The 17,855-nt window shown below is 40.8% G+C and overlaps 1 protein-coding gene across 4 annotated transcripts in view; it reads right to left on the reverse strand.

The window, feature by feature from the left end:
* cdh8 (cadherin 8) overlaps window positions 1–17,855 on the reverse strand; it is a 166,561-nt gene that overhangs the window by 145,723 nt on the left and 2,983 nt on the right. For 3 of the 4 annotated variants that reach the window (XM_072671725.1, XM_072671726.1, XM_072671728.1), the window contains exon 2: window positions 16,175–16,671. In XM_072671725.1, coding sequence (XP_072527826.1) covers window positions 16,175–16,444 — 270 coding nt within the window. In that variant the 5' untranslated portion in view covers window positions 16,445–16,671. Of the gene's footprint in view, window positions 1–16,174; window positions 16,672–16,817; window positions 17,082–17,855 lie in introns of those variants that run through there. The other variant, XM_072671727.1, reaches the window with a different exon arrangement.

The following is a 17,855-nucleotide window of genomic DNA, read 5'->3' on the forward strand; positions in this document are numbered from 1 at the left end:
AGAAGAGAACAGTAGCCTTTCTACCATCACGCCTTGACATGAAGGCGCCAATAACGAACCTCTGAGGCGTGACTACAGGCTTAGCTCCTTAAACTACCTTCTGACTGCGGTGTCAGTGGAGCTCTCTTCAGTTCGACTCAGTTCAATTCTAGGTTTTTGCTGCTCGGCCCAGGAGAGCTTTTCCTATCCTACCACCCCAGTAATGACCTTCTTACTCCTGCTGCCACTCTACCCGTCAAACCTGCAGCCCAAGTCTTCTCTTCACAGTTGATCCTGAGATCTGGTTAAGTGTTAGGCTGCGCAAGTTGGTTGCTATGTGGTTGCCAGGTGGTTTCTAAGGGTTTTTTTAATCTTTGGTATGTATAAGAATACTGGGCATTTGCTACATTGTTCCTGTTGCTTGCTTTGGGGTTGCTATGGTGTACTAGTTAGTTGAGATGTGGTTGCCAGGTGGTTTCTATGCTGTTCTAAGTGGTTGCTATTCTGTTGCTAATTAATTTCTATGATATCTCACGTGATTGCTACAGGGATTTTAAGCGGTTGCTATATTATTTCTGGTAGGGGTTCTGGGGTTGCTAAGTGGTTGCTATGCTTTTCCAAGTGGTTGCTATGGTGTCCCAGGTGGTTGCTGTGGGTTTGCTATGTTGTTTGTATGATGTTCACATTGGTTGCAATGCCGTTGCTAAGGTTTTTTTTTGTATCCTTGGTATGTATAAAACTACTGGGTGTTTGCTACATTGTTCTTGTTGCTTGCTTTGGGGTTGCTATGGTGTACTAGGTAGTTGCTATGTGGTTGCCAGGTGGTTTCTATGCTGTTCTAAGTGGTTGCTATTATGTTGCGAATTGGTTTCTATGGTATCACAGGTGATTGCTACAGGGTTTTTAAGTGGATGCTATGTTATTCCAGGTAGTTGCTCTGGGTTTGTTAAGTAGTTGCTATGCTTTTTCAAGTGGTTTCTATGGTGTCCCAGGTGGTTGGTGTGGGGTTACTAGGAAGGGGGTTACGAAAGAAACCCCCTTCCTCCAAAGGACAGTGGGAAAGAAACCCCCCTTCCTCAAAAGGACAGTGGCAAAGAACCTCCCCCCCCCTTCCTCAAAGGGACAGTGGCAAAGAACCCCCCTTCCTCAAAGAGACAGTGGCAATGAACCCCCCCCTAACTCAAAAGGACAGTGGCAATAAACCCCCCCTTCCATCAGAAGGAAGAAACTTTGAGAAGAACCAAAACCAAAGGGGGGGGTGGGGGGGTGGGGGGGGGGGGTAGTCCTACTCTGGTCAGAAACGCCAAAGATCACCAAACAGCAGTGAAAATTGCTGGTGGGTTCTTCAGGGAACCCAAAACGGGCTCTCCCAGGGCACCGCTGCGAAGAGTCATTTATGCTGTAAGGCTCTATATGACTGTGGCTTCCAAGCAAACTTTGATACCCTGTCTTGCAGCTTCCTGCTGTGTCCTTCTCTTCCCTCGCTGAGGACACACACGCCCCCTTTCATTCCTTCTCCAGCAGTGTGTCAACCAAACAGAGCAACACTGACACACTGCTGGCAGTTAACACCAAACGCCATCACATGAAGCACGGAGAACACAAACCCGGACGTCAGCTCGAGTGATCTGCTCTTTATATCTTTACTGTCGCCGTGGCTTTCTCTCCTTTAGCTACAGCAGACCCAACGGATGCTTTCCGCAATCTTAAAGGGGCTCATATCGTCTTTCTCAGATCCATGTATGAGTTCATATGGAAACCAGCTGTAGATCTGAATTCGACATGTTTGTGATGTCGCAGAACTCAACCCTTACACACTCAGCCTGCAGCATGTTAGCCCTGTCCATCCTGCCCATTCTCTATGAAGGACAGTCCAGAGCAGCCAATCAGAACAGTGCTAATTTACATGTATCCTTCTTGAAGGCACAGCCTGTTTAATTCTATCAGGGAAATTATTCCTGAGACAATTGGGGTTGTTCTAAAATTTTTGACCGATGGTGTATACACTACTTTTCCAGATCAGATCTTACAGATCCAGAGCTTCTTTTGGATAAGCCAGTGGTGACAGTGGCAAAGAACCCCCTTTCTTCAAAAGGAAAGAAAGCACCTTAAATGCTTTGAAGTTCACTGCGTTTGTAACCTTCTACATTGTTCTTTTCGTCTTTCTCTTTATAACGATTATAATCACTATAATGATGATACAGAGAGCAATAGCGCCCCCCCACACACACACACGTGCAATTGAGAGTCAATTTGCAATTACCTGTAAATAACCTGTAAATAATAATGTTATTGCTTTTTTACTTCTATTATTTATATTGTGTATATATTGGTAATTTATCTATGTTTTTGCATCTGAGTGTCTTGCTATCCCTTTGTTGTTGTGACACTGAGAATTTCCCCACTGTGGGACTAATAAAGGATTATCTTATCTTTTCTTATCTTATCCAGGTGAATTTAGCTTTAATTTATACATTGTATAAATGTTTATGCTCCAACTCAGGTGACACCCAGTATGAATTTATTCCCCATTAAAACCTAAATACATAAATAGGGGTAGTGGTAAATAGTGTAGTGGTTGGTGTAGCGAAAACACCATAACCTTCCAGTGAGCTACCACACCATGCGGGAGACTGGGGCTCGATTCCCGGTCTGGGTGACTATACTGCGCTACAAGACTTGGGCAAGACTGCTAACACTACACTGGTCCACCTCTGTAATACCAGTAACCTTGTAAGTCGCTCTGGATAGGAGCATCAGCTAAATGCCGTAAATGTAAATAAATATAAATATATAAATATTTTTAAATGTTCCTCTTCCAACAACCAAATCTGAGCAGTCATCAGAGTCTTTGTATTTGCAAATCTCCATCAGTCATGTTGGTAAAGCACCCCAGGAGGCTCATATTCACGAAGCTCTTGGATACCATGCCAAGAGTGTGTAAAGATGAAGCAGGCTAGTGAGGTATATAACATAGACTGGTCTGTACTGGAAGTATTTTGGTCACTATTTGGGGCTTCTCTAGTTAAACGACATGTGTTGTTTTATTGTGTAATTAATTACTCATCCTCTTCCCAGTTTGTTTGTGTTTATTTGCTAACATGTAGAATAACTGTATTCTGTTCTTCTGTGAATTGTAAATTGTAAAGCTTTTACATGGCATTTTATTATTTATTATTATTTTATTTAATTGTATTATTATTATTATTATTAGACACACTTCTACACAATTCAATGCATATTTTCTTTTATTTTTCCAACAGGGTGAGTTTAACAGAAGTGGAGCACCAGGCAACGTGGGATAAACAAGCTTTGTCGAGAGTGTCAAAAGCTAAATGTAAGTGTCATGAATAATTAAACATGCCAGCCTTTCAGCATTGTTTTCCACCGGCCTGTTATCATTGTTTTCAGCATGGTCATACAATCAACTCCTGGTGCATCTATCAAAATATGTCTAATAACTCTGGCTTAGTTCAATGTATATTAAATTATAATAAAGTGTTTGTTTATGATCCTATGTGTAGGATAACACTAAAATCAGCCTATACATGACATATCCAAATGTTTGTGGACACCCCTCCTAATGAATGCCTTGTGTAAGTTGCACCAACTGCTGATGCAGACGTGCAAATGCACACATACAGCTTGTCTAATCCCAGTAGAGAAGTACTGTCAAAAGAATAGGAGGACTCTCTGGAGTAGATAAACCTATTGGCACCATGCTGCCTCCTAATGCCAGGTGTGGGCTAGTATAGGGGTATAAACCCCCCAGCATTGAGGAGCTGTGGAGCAGTGGAAGAACTGTGTTCTCTGGAATGATGGTGGTGGAGCTCCATCCAGTACTTTTGGGATGAGTTGGGGAGTTGGGGATGATAAGATGGGGACCTCACTAACGCTCTAGTCCCTAAATGCAATCAAATCCTCACATCAAGAGTCTTCTTCTCTGGACAGTAGAGACAGTTACTCCAACAAAAGCAGGATCAGCTCTTTTTAACACCCTTGATTTCAGAAAAAAAACTATGAACAAGCAGGTGTCCCAATACTTTTGTCCATACAGTGTCTCTGCAACCATCTCTCAGGTGTAAAGTGACTAAAGCTGTCTCCTCACCCTAAACGTGATCACTGAAGCTCTACAGCGAGCAAACATTGGATTCATATCCCATTTCTGGGGCAGCCATTGAACTGGAAACGAAACTAATCCACTCTGGCTTTCATTACCAAATGACAAAGCACCACTAATTAATATTTAATAGGGAAGTAATTCATTTTTAATACTGTAATGTAATTAATAATAACATAATGAATATTTCAGGGTTAAGTTATAGGCTTGGATTGAGTTTAACAAGATGTCATTTTTTACATGCTGCCGTTTTTTCAGACTTTGAGACGTGGCGCTTATTTTACTCTAATTAGAGCTAATTTGGCCACGCCTTTCTAAATGAAATATAGAAATCAACGTAATGAAAGCATTTCGAAAACAAATTCATTGGCGCTTCAGAGGCACTTCGCCTCTGAGTCGCTGCTAAAAGCTGGGAAAAGCAGCTGCCGCCTCTAAAAAAGTGAGTCGCTCTGAGCAGAGAAACACAGTTCATTACCTGAACTCAATATTACACCTGAGATTCAGAGGAAAGTGGGGGAAACTCCGAAAACTCAGCTGTAACACACCAGGGTTTCAAACCAGGAACGTTACTCATCTTATTCATGCCTCTAGACAGTTTTCTGGAAGCACCGCGGGAGAACGTCTAAAGATGTCTGAGGATGTATCTGTTTTCTTTGCTGAATAAATACTCAATACTTGTCAGTTCAGACTGACAGGTCCCAGCATTCGCACATTATCGCCTGGCCTCCGCAGTATTAGCAGCTTGTCATCAGTTCGCTATCTGTGTGCTAAATGCTGTGCATACATTCCCACTGCAGATAAAAGCATGGACCGGTGAAGAGCCGGATCGGCGGCGGAAGGATGCTTTTGTGTACAGTACATCTGCACCGCAGCGAAAAGAATAGAGTCCACAATTATCCATTCTGATAAAGCATTACAGCAAATTACAGCCAGAAGAGGAGAAAATAAAAGAGCATGCAAGATACAATCCAACTGACATTTGCTATAATCAAACTGACAATATCTAAAGTAAACAGACTCGCATTACGCTTTGTTGTGCAAAGATAGCAATTTGGCCCAAACCTCTCCTTTATTTGCGCCTTTATTTCCAGTTTTATTTCAAATCAAATGAGCTGTCAACTTTGTAATCCTGCGCAAACTTAAAAGCTCCGAATTAAAAAAAAACAACAAAAAAAAAGGCACTGAAGCTGGATGGGTCCGGGGCAGTGGCGGAGTTCATCTGCGAAACCTTCTCATAAATGATCAGACAGGCCTCCTGCTGGGGTTAAACGGGTGCGGAGGTTTAATGTGAACAGAACTGATGTCCTCACGTCATTTGCTGAATGAACAATGCGCTCCCCACTGAGCACTCAGCACTGTTAAAGCACGAAGGTGACGCTTGAAAAACAAGCATGCTAATGACTTTCGGAGTGCATCGCTACGCTAAAAGTTGTTGCACATTGATAAACGTCCTTGGGTAAAACTCATCTATATGTAGGAGTGGATGGTGATAAAGGGGAAGATGGCAGCTGGAAGGTTGTGGGTTCAAATCCCAAGATTTGACCAGTTGTGTTTTTGGCAACATGATCTCATGTAGAAATGTCCCTATAGGCCGATTGTTACGGTCCAAAAATATACCCAAGTTGGTGGTTTTTCTACCTGTCCACTGGTGGCGCTGTTGAGCAAACACACAACCTGTCTGTAGAAAGTGCTGGAGATGGAGAAACAGTCAGGATTCTACCTTTTACTGAGGTTAAAATTAGGCTAAGATTAGTTTTAGGTGTAGATTAAGATTGGTTAAGGTTAGGGTCAGATTAGGTTTAGTTGTAGATTAAGGTGTAGGTTAAGGTTAAATTAAGACTAGGTTTAGGTATAGATTAAGGTGTAGGTTAAGGTTATGTTAAGATTAGTTGTAGGTGTAGATTAAGGTGTAAATTAGGGGAATGTTAAGATTAGGTTCAGGTATAGATTAAGATTAGGTTAAGATTAGTTTCAGGTGTAGATTAAGGTTTAGATTGTAGTTTGTGCATTTAGATTGTAGGTTAAGGTTAGGTTAAGATTAGGTTTAGATTAAAGTGTAGGTTAAGGCTGGGGTCAGATTAGGTTGAGGTGTGAATTAAACTGTAGGTTAGGGTTAGTTAAAATTTAGGTTTTGGTGTAGATTAAGGTGTAGGTTAAGGTTAGATGAACATTAAATTTAGGTATAGATTAAGGTGTACATTAAGGTTAAATGAAGACTAGGTTTAGGTGGTGATTATGTTGTAGGTAAGGTTAGGTAAAGATTTGGTTTGGCTGTAGACTAAGGTGTACATTAAAGTCAGTTATAAATTACATTAGATGTAGATTATGGTGTAGGTTAAGATATTTATTATTGTTATATAATATATTTGTAGTTTTTTATTAGTTACAGTAATGTTGTCTTTGATGACTCGACTCAGTTGTGAGTAGGGGTGGGGCAGTGATATGTTAAAAATATTATATCATGATATTTCAAGCATGCAAACAAAAAGGTGTCATTAGAGGCACATTCTTGCTAATCAAATACTATTCTATATGTAGGACAGTGTTTTGTAGTAATGTGCTGCACATCATCTAATTAAATTGTATTAATTACACCCCTGGTCAGTGTTCTTTAATCATTGACAATATCCATGATATGCTCAGAACAGTATATTGTGTATCACAGTTACAAAATTATCACAATGCAATACAACATGATCAAATTGCCCATCCCTAGTCGTGAGTTGATTTCTCCTCTAAGAAGAGTCGCATGTAGTCATTTCTTGTCTTTTAAACTGAACAAATATTGCCAGTGAGACATTTTCACTATGAGATCAGGCTGGTTCTTGGGCAAGGAACCTAATCCATCCTTCTACTGTTTCAGATCTATAGGTTAAAACAGAGACTCATAAACAAAATAAATAAATAAATATAAAAACAGGAGTAATTGTGGATATTTTTTTACTACTCAAATAGACAAGGCATGCCCCAAAATCTTGAAATGTTGAGACCTAACATCTACTATAAATAAGGAAACTCCACTGGCTCCATAACGTTGCACAGTGCTTGGTCCCAGAGGATTGCCACTTACATTGCTGATGTAAATTAAAGACTCTAATAGCCACAATTACCACCGTTCATTAAAATGAACATGTTCTACTTCAGCTTCCAACATAAGATAGATATAAGTTGGTTGTCTAGTTGCTAACAATGATATAATTTACACAAATTAACCTTTTCCCGCCGCCATTAGAAACCTAGTACGTGCTGTTGAACTGATGTTGAAATCATGGAGGTGAGCATCATTTCAGTATTACAGATATCAAATCTGCATTTCCCCGAAGGAACAATCAACCCACCAACTGCTCTCTATCTCAGGAGTAATCCCAAAACCGTATTCATGAAAAAACAATGACTTCTGTTTTTATTCTCTCTTCTACACCCCTCCTAAATCCCCAAACAGTGGATTATCATCCACCTTTAACTGCTGGAGGTTCTGGAGATGCATGAGAACGTAATGAGAGCTCCATCTGCACTGACACACTGATCCAGCTGAAGGATGCCTGAGAGATGTGACAGAAATGGTCCGGAAATGAGATCGGACTGTTCGGAAACACACTGATTTTATTCAGGACGCCGGTGTGAAGAACCTTTTAAATGTTTAGAAAGTACCTTCACTGGATGCAAGTGGTTAATTTGGGAACCAAAAATGGTTCTTATCTAACTTTCTAGCACCATTATTGTTGGTGCTCAGAAGCTCAGACTTGTGTGATATAGCCTTCACTGCTTGTATGGGTTCTTTAGAAAGGTTCTTCACACTCACAGATGCTTCACAAAAATGAGAAAGTATCAATAGGGAACCAAATTCGGTTCTTCTATGACATAGCTCAAATAATGATTTATAGAACTCTTAATAAAGACGGTGCTACAAAGGGTTCTTCATGAGATGCCACAGAAGAACCCTCTTTTGGTTTGCCATGTTTGTAAAAGAGCTTTTAAGTCGCATCTCTATTATAAACAAGGTTCTTTAGGGACCCAAATTTGGTTCTTCTATGACATAGCTCAAATAATCATTTATAGAACTCTTAATAAAGACGGTGCTACAAAGGGTTCTTCAAGAAATGCCACAGAAGAACCCTCTTTTTGGTTTGCCATGTTTGTAAAAGAGCTTTTAAATCACATCTCTTTTATAGACACGGTTCTTTAGAGAACCAAAAGTGGTTCTTCTACAGTATCGCTTCTAAGAACCCTTTGTAGCACTGTTGCTTTTAAGACTTGCATGCAGGACCGACCTCAGACTAGAGACCTCAAGTGCTCTCTCTCTCTCTCTCTCTCTCTCTCTCTCTCTCTCTCTCTCTCTCTCTCTCTCTCTCTCTCTCTGTATCTCTCTCCTTCCCCCCGCTGCCATGCCCGATTCCCCGTCAGTGCTAACGGTTCTCCGCGGCTGGCAGCTGGTGCTGAAGGGGTTCTGGGCTCTGACAGGCAGGAGCTCAGGAGCGCCATGTATAATTAAACATCAGACTGCTGCGCAATAAAAGCTAAAGGACGGAACGAGTGTAATCTTGGCCTGAGGACGCTCGATAATCAACACACAACCACATGCCTGCCGGAGCGGGGGTGAAAAAAAAAAAAAAAAAAAGGCACACTGATTTGTATGACCCATTTGAATCACACACACACACACACACACACACACACACACACATACATACACACACACCTCCCACTTCTGATTTGATTCATTTTTTAATTAGGGAGACGGAGCGAGAGAGGAAATTGTGACTGCAGATCTAAGGTGATGAAGTAAGAGAGATTAACAGAGAGAGGGAGAGAGACATTAACACAGAGAGAGGAGAGAGAGAGAGGAGGAGGAAGGTGGAGCAGAAGGGCTTTCAATCTCCTTCGACGCTGTGGCTTCCTATCACGCTGCAACATGGAACTTATCTGCTCTCTGCAAACCACGTTCAGAGCACTTAACCTTGCAGGCGAAAAACAGCAACAGCAGAAAAATGCAACTCAATCAACCCCGGCCCACCAAGGCGGGCAGGCTAAACGCAGCCACCCACCATCCCTCACTTCTACCTGCCTGCAGCGTCATCCTGCAGCCGCTGATTTGCGTGTAATTCACACAGTTAAAGCGATAGTCAGGCGATACAGACTGCACAGTTTCCCTTTTACACCAGGACTCAGTCCATTAACCAAGAGATCCCTGGCGTCCCTGGTGGTACTGCTGCACCAACACAGTGCTGTAATTAAGAGCCTCTATCAGTGTTGGCATAGAAGAAACACTAGTATGGGCACTGATACTAATTCAGGCTTGTGTGCTACAAATCTCATTCTGCCCTAATGAGAGACTGTAGCTCCGCCTCCTCAGTGTATATCACAATACCTACATTTAGAGTTATTAATATTCACCCTAATGAGAGACTGTAGCTCCTCCTCCTCAGTGTATATCACAATACCTACATTTAGAGTTATTAATATTCACCCTAATGAGAGACTGTAGCTCCGCCTCCTCAGTGTATATCACAATACCTACATTTAGAGCGTTATTAATTATTATTCACCCTAATGAGAGACTGTAGCTCCTCCTCCTCAGTGTATATCACAATACCTACATTTAGAGCGTTATTAATATTCACCCTAATGAGAGACTGTAGCTCCGCCTCCTCAGTGTATATCACAATACCTACATTTAGAGCGTTATTAATTATTATTCACCCTAATGAGAGACTGTAGCTCCTCCTCCTCAGTGTATATCACAATACCTACATTTAGAGCGTTATTAATTATTATTCACCCTAATGAGAGACTGTAGCTCCTCCTCCTCAGTGTATATCACAATACCTACATTTAGAGCGTTATTAATATTCACCCTAATGAGAGACTGTAGCTCCGCCTCCTCAGTGTATATCACAATACCTACATTTAGAGAGTTATTAATATTCACCCTAATGAGAGACTGTAGCTCCACCTCCTCAGTGTATATCACAATACCTATATTTAGAGCGTTATTAATATTCACCCTAATGAGAGACTGTAGCTCCGCCTCCTCAGTGTATATCACAATACCTACATTTAGAGCGTTATTAATATTCACTCTAATGAGAGACTGTAGCTCCTCCTCCTCAGTGTATATCACAATACCTACATTTAGAGCGTTATTAATATTCACCCTAATGAGGGACTGTAGCTCCTCCTCCTTGCACTATTGTCCTTTTATCTATTCTTAGGCTGCACTGCACTGGAGAAGTACCCTAACAGTGTTGGGTTATACTGTATAATGTGTGTATACTTTCTCATTAGATTCCACAGGATTTAACGTCCTGTAAAGCTCGTCCAACCTCACACAAGCTGTGGGTGGAACACGGATAGGTCAATTACCCCCCCAGCTGGGCTGACAATAAACCTGTTCTCGACTCCGGACTATAATTCTGGTGCCTGACGTCTGGAGAAGGTCCGTGTTCTCCTGCACAAAGTCCTGGTGGCTGTAACGGAGGCGAGGCACAGAAAGGCTCATTACTCACAGAGCTCCACCGGCTGCTTCCATCACAGTGGGTCTGTCAGCCAAAAAGCATCGGGCTAATTCAGCCGTATACCTTGGAGATCGGCGCAGGGAGGCCGCTTATTGTGTTTGTTTATTTATTTCTGCTGATCAAAAGCAGCGGCGCCATCCAACAAACCCTGTTTAATTGAGGCTCTTGAAAAATTGATACGCTCGCTTAAGGACGTTTTCGTGTCGCTGTGATATTGGGGGAAAAAGCACAGGTGCAAAGGCCACACACACACGAGAGCGCATGTATTATTCAGGCGCAGGAGGAGCCGGGCCGAAGAGCCGAGGAATCAAGCGAGGGAGGGTAATTAGCTGAGCCGCTGCCAAACTTTCAGGCACTGTGAGAGGAGAGTGCTTTCCACCTCGCCGCGGCTCAAGACTGGCCTCAATCAGCTCGCCAGCCACCGGGAAAAAAGCCCCCCCGGCCAAACAACTGGCACAGAGAGGCACATTCCAAAACACAGAGCACCCAACTTTCAATTCTTAATGAATACGACGTTCAGGACCATTCAGACGATCAGATCTGATTAGCCCTGAAGCTGCTGTGTGTGTGTTAACTCTTCAGATACGACACGTCCTACAAATCAGTGAAGAACTGCACCTTATTCAGGCTGTGAGAAGAAAAGTATTGGGACACCTGGTCTTTCTCTGCTTCTTCTGAAATTATTAAAGTATTAAAAGAGTTGAGCCTGCTTTTGTTGGAGGAACTGTCTCTACTGTCCAGAGAAGAAGAAGAATTTTTACTACATTTTAGAGGAGGAGGATTGCTGTGAGGATTTGATTGCATCTAGAAACAAGAGCTTTAGTGGGGTGAAAATGTTGGATGGTCAACACCACACCTCATCCTCAAGCTCACCAACTCATCCCAATCAAAAGTACTGGATGGAGCTCCACCACCATCATTCCAGAGAACACAGCTCTTCCACTGCTCCACAGCTCAATGCTCAATACCTCTCTAATAGCCCACGCCTGGCATTAGTAGGCAGCAGGGAGCCAATGTATTTTATGCCACCCGATCATAGCTTCGCCGAACACTAGCAATGCTCCCGAGACTTAACACATGTTTTCTCTGATATATGCAAACTTCTCAAACAAAATATTATGTCCTAAAAAAAACAAAAAAACAAATTGTCCTAAAATTAGATTTAAAAAATGGTAATATACTGCAGTGTCTGGTTTGTATCCTATCGCTAAGTACGCATCGTAGCGCGGTGCCTTGTACTTTTAATCAATACCTACACTTAATATTCACCCAAATAAGAGACTGTAGCTCCACCTCCTCAGTGTATATGACAATACTTACATTTAGAGTGTTATTAATATTCACCCTAATGAGAGACTGTAGCTCCTCCTCCTCAGTGTATATCACAATACCTACATTTAGAGCGATATTAATATTCACCCTAATGAGAGACTGTAGGTCCTCCTCCTCAGTGTATATCACAATACCTACATTTAGAGCGATATTAATATTTACCCTAATGAGAGACTGTAGCTCCGCCTCCTCAGTGTATATCACAATACCTACATTTAGAGCGTAATTAATATTCACCCTAATGAGAGACTGTAGCTCCTCCTCCTCAGTGTATATCACAATACCTACATTTAGAGCGTTATTAATATTCACCCTAATGAGAGACTGTAGCTCCTCCTCCTCAGTGTATATTACAATACCTACATTTAGAGCGTTATTAATATTCACCCTAATGAGAGACTGTAGCTCCTCCTCCTCAGTGTATATCACAAAACCTACATTTAGAGAGTTATTAATATTCACCCTAATGAGAGACTGTAGCTCCTCCTCCTCAGTGTATATCACAAAACCTACATTTAGAGTGTTATTAATATTCACCCTAATGAGAGACTGTAGCTCCTCCTCCTCAGTGTATAACACAATACCTACATTTAGAGCATTATTAATATTCACCCTAATGAGAGACTGTAGCTCCTCCTCCTCAGTGTATATCACAACACCTACATTTAGAGCGTTATTAATATTCACCCTAATGAGAGACTGTAGCTCCGCCTCCTCAGCGTATATCACAATACCTACATTTAGAGCGTTATTAATATTCACCCTAATGAGAGACTGTAGCTCCGCCTCCTCAGCGTATATCACAATACCTACATTTAGAGCGTCATTAATATTCACCCTAATGAGAGACTGTAGACTCTGGTAATATACTGCGATGTCTGGTTTGTATCATATTGCTAGGTCCGCATTGTAGCACGGTGCCTTGTACTTTTAATCAAATCTAATCTAATATTAATATCTAATATTTGTGCTGCAGCAACATTTACAGGCTGGAAAAAATCAACCCATGTCAATGACATTCAAAAGCCGACGCCCAGCCAGTACACAGCCAACACTCAGTCCTTCTGTTCAAACCCAGGGTGTGATTTATATTACTGGGATGATTAAAACTCTCAGTTTTGAAGCAAATGATGGAGGTCAAAAATCAAAAATTTGGTAAACGAAGCTACTGTGATTCCAACTGCTACAGCCAGCAACAGCAGGAGCTAAAAACCTTCTTGACTTTTATTCATTATAGTCATTTTGAAGCATTTCTACTGGTCCATTTCCATGCATCATGAAACTCATTCAGTATTCACATAATGGCAAATATAAAAAACAACAAAAATTCAAGGAGATACAAGGTTTTTGCCTTGCAGCAGTGTGAATAAATATTTTCCGAACCTGCAATAAAAAAAAATGTTCTAAAGCCTTAAAGTACTTTTTATTGTCATTATATTCACAAAGACAGAAGAATACAGTCCCCCAGAGCTTATGGGCTTCGAACCCACAACCTTGTGAATAATAACCCACTTCTGCTGCATTATATACTCAGACAATGTCACGTGTCCTAAATCCAATAAAAGTGCCATTTTACACTGAATTTGACAAAATTTTGTGAATTTATTATTATTATTATTATTATTATTATTATTATTATGTTCGAGTGAATGAGTGGACTAGTCCTGTGAGAGCCTTGTGAAATCAATGTTCTGCAATGACAGCAGAGCAGAGGAAAGCACACCAGTGGTGAAGACCGCTTGGCCAGGTGTGGCTGCTGCAATAGTGCCCCTTGTGGCGACCTTCAGAATGCAGCCTGCGATTGCGCTGCGTAATGAATTATGCCACATTAAAGAGCACTTCAAGCGTCTGCTTTCACATACTTGTGTTATACAACCTTCCTGGACTTATTGTAAGGATCCCTGTTATACCCTGTTATGTTATAAAGTGCTTATAAACCGGCTGATGTAGTTCAACTACAGAAAGACCTATTATTACTACTGTAATAATTTTTTTCTGTTTATAAACAGTATGTCAATACACTATAACTATGAAGGTGGTTTATGAAGCAAATGGCTCTATATTGATGTAATGGTCCTTAATCTAATGTTATAGACCTCTGCTTCAGTTATAACACTGTTATAAAGCATCATTAGTAATAAGACAGCTTAGTAATAGAACAATGCTTTAGGGGGTCTAATGTCTACCCTTGTGTCTATACACTGTTGAGTAGCTAACAGCACTGACGGCAGCTGTTTATAAATACACAAGCATTGCTTTTTCAATGTGTTATTCATTACTTATACACATGTTATAAAGTCTGCATGTGGCCTTATTATATATATATATATATATATATATATATATATATATATATATATATATATATATATATATATATATTGATGTATTTATCTATAATAATAATAATAGTGGGGTTTTTGAGGTGCATTCACTGGATGAAAGCATGTAGAGTGGAGTTCTTGAGGCGAGCTACTGTATGTGCTCTTAAAAACAAGCAAAAGGCAGAAATCGATTCCCAGCTCCTCTTTTTCAGGTTTTTTTTGGTAGTTTTTTTTCTAGGAGAGGATTTCTGAGGCACATGATGTGTTTGTGTAGGTGTGTGTGTGTGTGTGTGCCGGTGTGTCTGGAGGTGGCGAGAGCCAGGTTGGGTCTCCCCAGGTTCACACTTGCACTGATCTGTGAACAAGCTGCTTTGGCCCGCTCTTCCAGAACCCTCTTAGGACCTCCAAACAGACCTGAATAAACCAGGACACTCACACACTCTCTCTCTCTCTCTCTCTCTCTCTCTCTCTCTCTCACATACACACACACAGATATCTCTCACTATACACTCCCCCACACTCACAAATCACACCCCACTAACAGCAGCCAGGTAGTTTAGGAGATGCTTTTCTTGTCCTTTGACTGAATATTGGTTCACATCACCCTGATACCCACTGGTGTGAGTGGATTGATGGAATTCCATCAATCAAGCAGAAATGTATATATATATATATATATATATATATATATATATATATATATATATATATATATATATGTGTGTGTGTGTGTGTGTGTGTGTGTGTGTTTGTGTGTCTGTGTATTTTTCTTTCTGCAGTGTTTGATCTCTGAAACATCAGAATAACATAAAAGTATCTCGTTCTTTGAAATTGGAACCATTGGAAGAAGTGACATTCCAATTGTTGCTAGATTCTCCACTGCTATCCTTAAAAAGACTCATTTACCAAAAAAAAAATGGTTCTCCGAAGGTTCTAAGGTTTGGCCAGAACCCTGTTTGCATGCCTCTGACTTTCACAATATGCAGAACTGCATTTTATACAAAACTTAAAGTGACTATTTTTGTTCAAAAGAGGTTCTGCAAGAAACATCTACAAGAGGTTCTCTCCCTTTTTTGAGTTGGGAATCATTGATCTACAGAACCTGAGTGGCTATCTCAAAGTGCCCATCTGTCAACACACACTGTAGCTATACACAGCTCAACTCTGATGTGGTTAAAGAGGACCACCCAAAACTTCACAATATGTAAAAAAATGGCTATTTTTTTCACAAGAGGTTCTGTAAGAAACCATCTACTAGTGCTGGGTGATGAGACCTCAAATCAGTATCATGACTAATGGAACATTTTACCTTGATTACAATATAATGAGCGATTATAGACGATGCTCGAACTGTTCGGTTGACTCGACTGTCGCAGACTGAATGGGCCAAGGTCACATGACTCCACCCTCGGTAGAATGCATTTAAGGGGACGGTACATGAACACAGACAGTTGCACTGTTAATATGTGAGATCCTCAAGGAACATTTGGAGGTTCTTCTATTTGAAAATGTGGAGGAACCTCCTAATGTGCTCGAGGAACCGTTAAGGAACCTTAAAAGGTTAAAAAAAGGTTCAGGTACAGGTTCTGATGTCAGTTTTGATTCATTCTTGATTAATTGCCCAGCCCTTCCAATTTTACACGTGCAAATGGTTCTTAAAAAAGCTGGGAACACCTGCATCCATAGAACCAACGCTCTGCAGAAACTCAACTTGTCACACATACGTAACTCACTCTGGTGGTGAAAGAAGACCAGCAGAACAACCAAAAACCCCAGTGCCAGTCTAGTGGGTTCCCCCCCAACCCAAAACGTGAACCGCACTCCGAGGCATTTCCGACAAGCAGAATTAATGTTTCCACATGATAAGCAAGTTTAATGTCCAGCTGACAATTAGAGAAACTCACCCTGCCAACCAGAATTGGATCGGGTCCAGTGAACTCCTCCAACACAAACATTTGATTCCAAACCCATCCCCTCTTGGCGCGGCTGAGGATTTTTTGTCCCTCTACCGCTCTGGTTCGCAAGGCTGCCGACGAGGTCGTCCGTAAACTCTGTAAACTCTGTAAACTCTGAGATTCGTCGCTCAAAGGTGCCGCCGAGCAGCATGTAATCCACAGCAGAAACAGCCAACCAGCCCAAGCATCTCTCTGCGTCTCCTCTCTCCGCTCCGCCATCGTCTTTCTCTTTTTGTTTGTTTGCTTTTTTTTTTGCTCTCTCGTTTTCAGTCTACGTCCCTCCAGAAGCGGCGAAGTGGCTACTTTTCTGTTCTCCGTCTCCTGCAGCTAAGGTTCATGGTGCTCTGAGGGTCACGGAAGCAGCGTGATTTGTCTCCAGATGGAGGAGAACAAGGTGGCACAGCGCGGCGCAAAATCCATCGGGTGGCACATTGGGCACTCGACACCTACAAAGAGAAGGGAGAGAGAGAGAGAGAGAGAGAGAGAGAGAGAGAGAGAGAGAGAGAGAGATGTAACATTTGGAGTGCAATTTATTTATTTATTTATTTATTTATTTATTTATTTATTTGTATGGCATAATAGCCTGTATTACCTGTATGTAAAAGCATAGGTAGAGCTGTTAGGCAAGCTGCTGTATGTGCAGTATTAATAAATAAATAAATAAACAAACAAACAAACAGCCACTTCAGGTGCTTTTCTTCTGTGCAGTACAATACCCTGCATTAGGTTTATGTAAAAGCATGCGCTGTTATACATGAAGGTTCCAGGCTGCTCATTGGCTTGATTTTAAATGTAGTGTTACTGTCTTATTAAAAAGGGTTCTCCAATGGTCCTTCAGTAAAGGCAGTGACTCATGCAGGTCCATTGCAACTAAAATGAATAAATATATATATATATATATATATATATATATATATATATATATATATATATATATATTGTTATAAATAAATTAACATTAAAATGGTTCTATCTAGAACCATGAAAGGTTACTATTGCAATATTGTTGTTCTATGTAAAAACCATGCCATAATAAGGGTCCTGTAAGAAGCACATTTAAAACAGATGTGTGAGGTTTGAGTATTAGGAACCTCACCTAGAGATGTACAGAACTTTCACATAATGCTTTACGCATAATTAAGGGTTCCTTTACATTATGTACAGGTTCTTTGTAAACTTTGCAAAAAGGTTCCTCATGTTCATGTTTACAGGGACTTTACAAAAATGGTTCTACATAAAAAAGGTTCTACATAGTGTTAAAAAATTCATCAAGTCATCATACATAAAAAAATATATAACCATTTTTAAAGGTTCTATAAGGAACCATCTACAAGAGCTTTGTCTGGTAGTTGAAGAAATATTTTAGCATTCAAATGATGATTCCATTCCTGGTTCTATAGAGAACCACTGCCTCTATGGAAGAACCCCTTATCTTATTAAAGATGTGTAGGTGTTTCGGTTTCAGAACCTCGTTTTGAACCATGTGAAGCTCATTTAACATGGTTCTGCACCCTCCTGCAGCGCATTACCAATCATCAGATCAATAATGTTTTATACAACCATCCATTGAAAGGTTCTTGAAGGAATCGAAAGTGGCCTCAGTTCAAATGATACTGTATTTCTTTTTAAG

This window comes from Salminus brasiliensis, chromosome 25 (genome assembly GCF_030463535.1).
Source record: "Salminus brasiliensis chromosome 25, fSalBra1.hap2, whole genome shotgun sequence".
Lineage (NCBI taxonomy): Eukaryota > Metazoa > Chordata > Actinopteri > Characiformes > Bryconidae > Salminus > Salminus brasiliensis.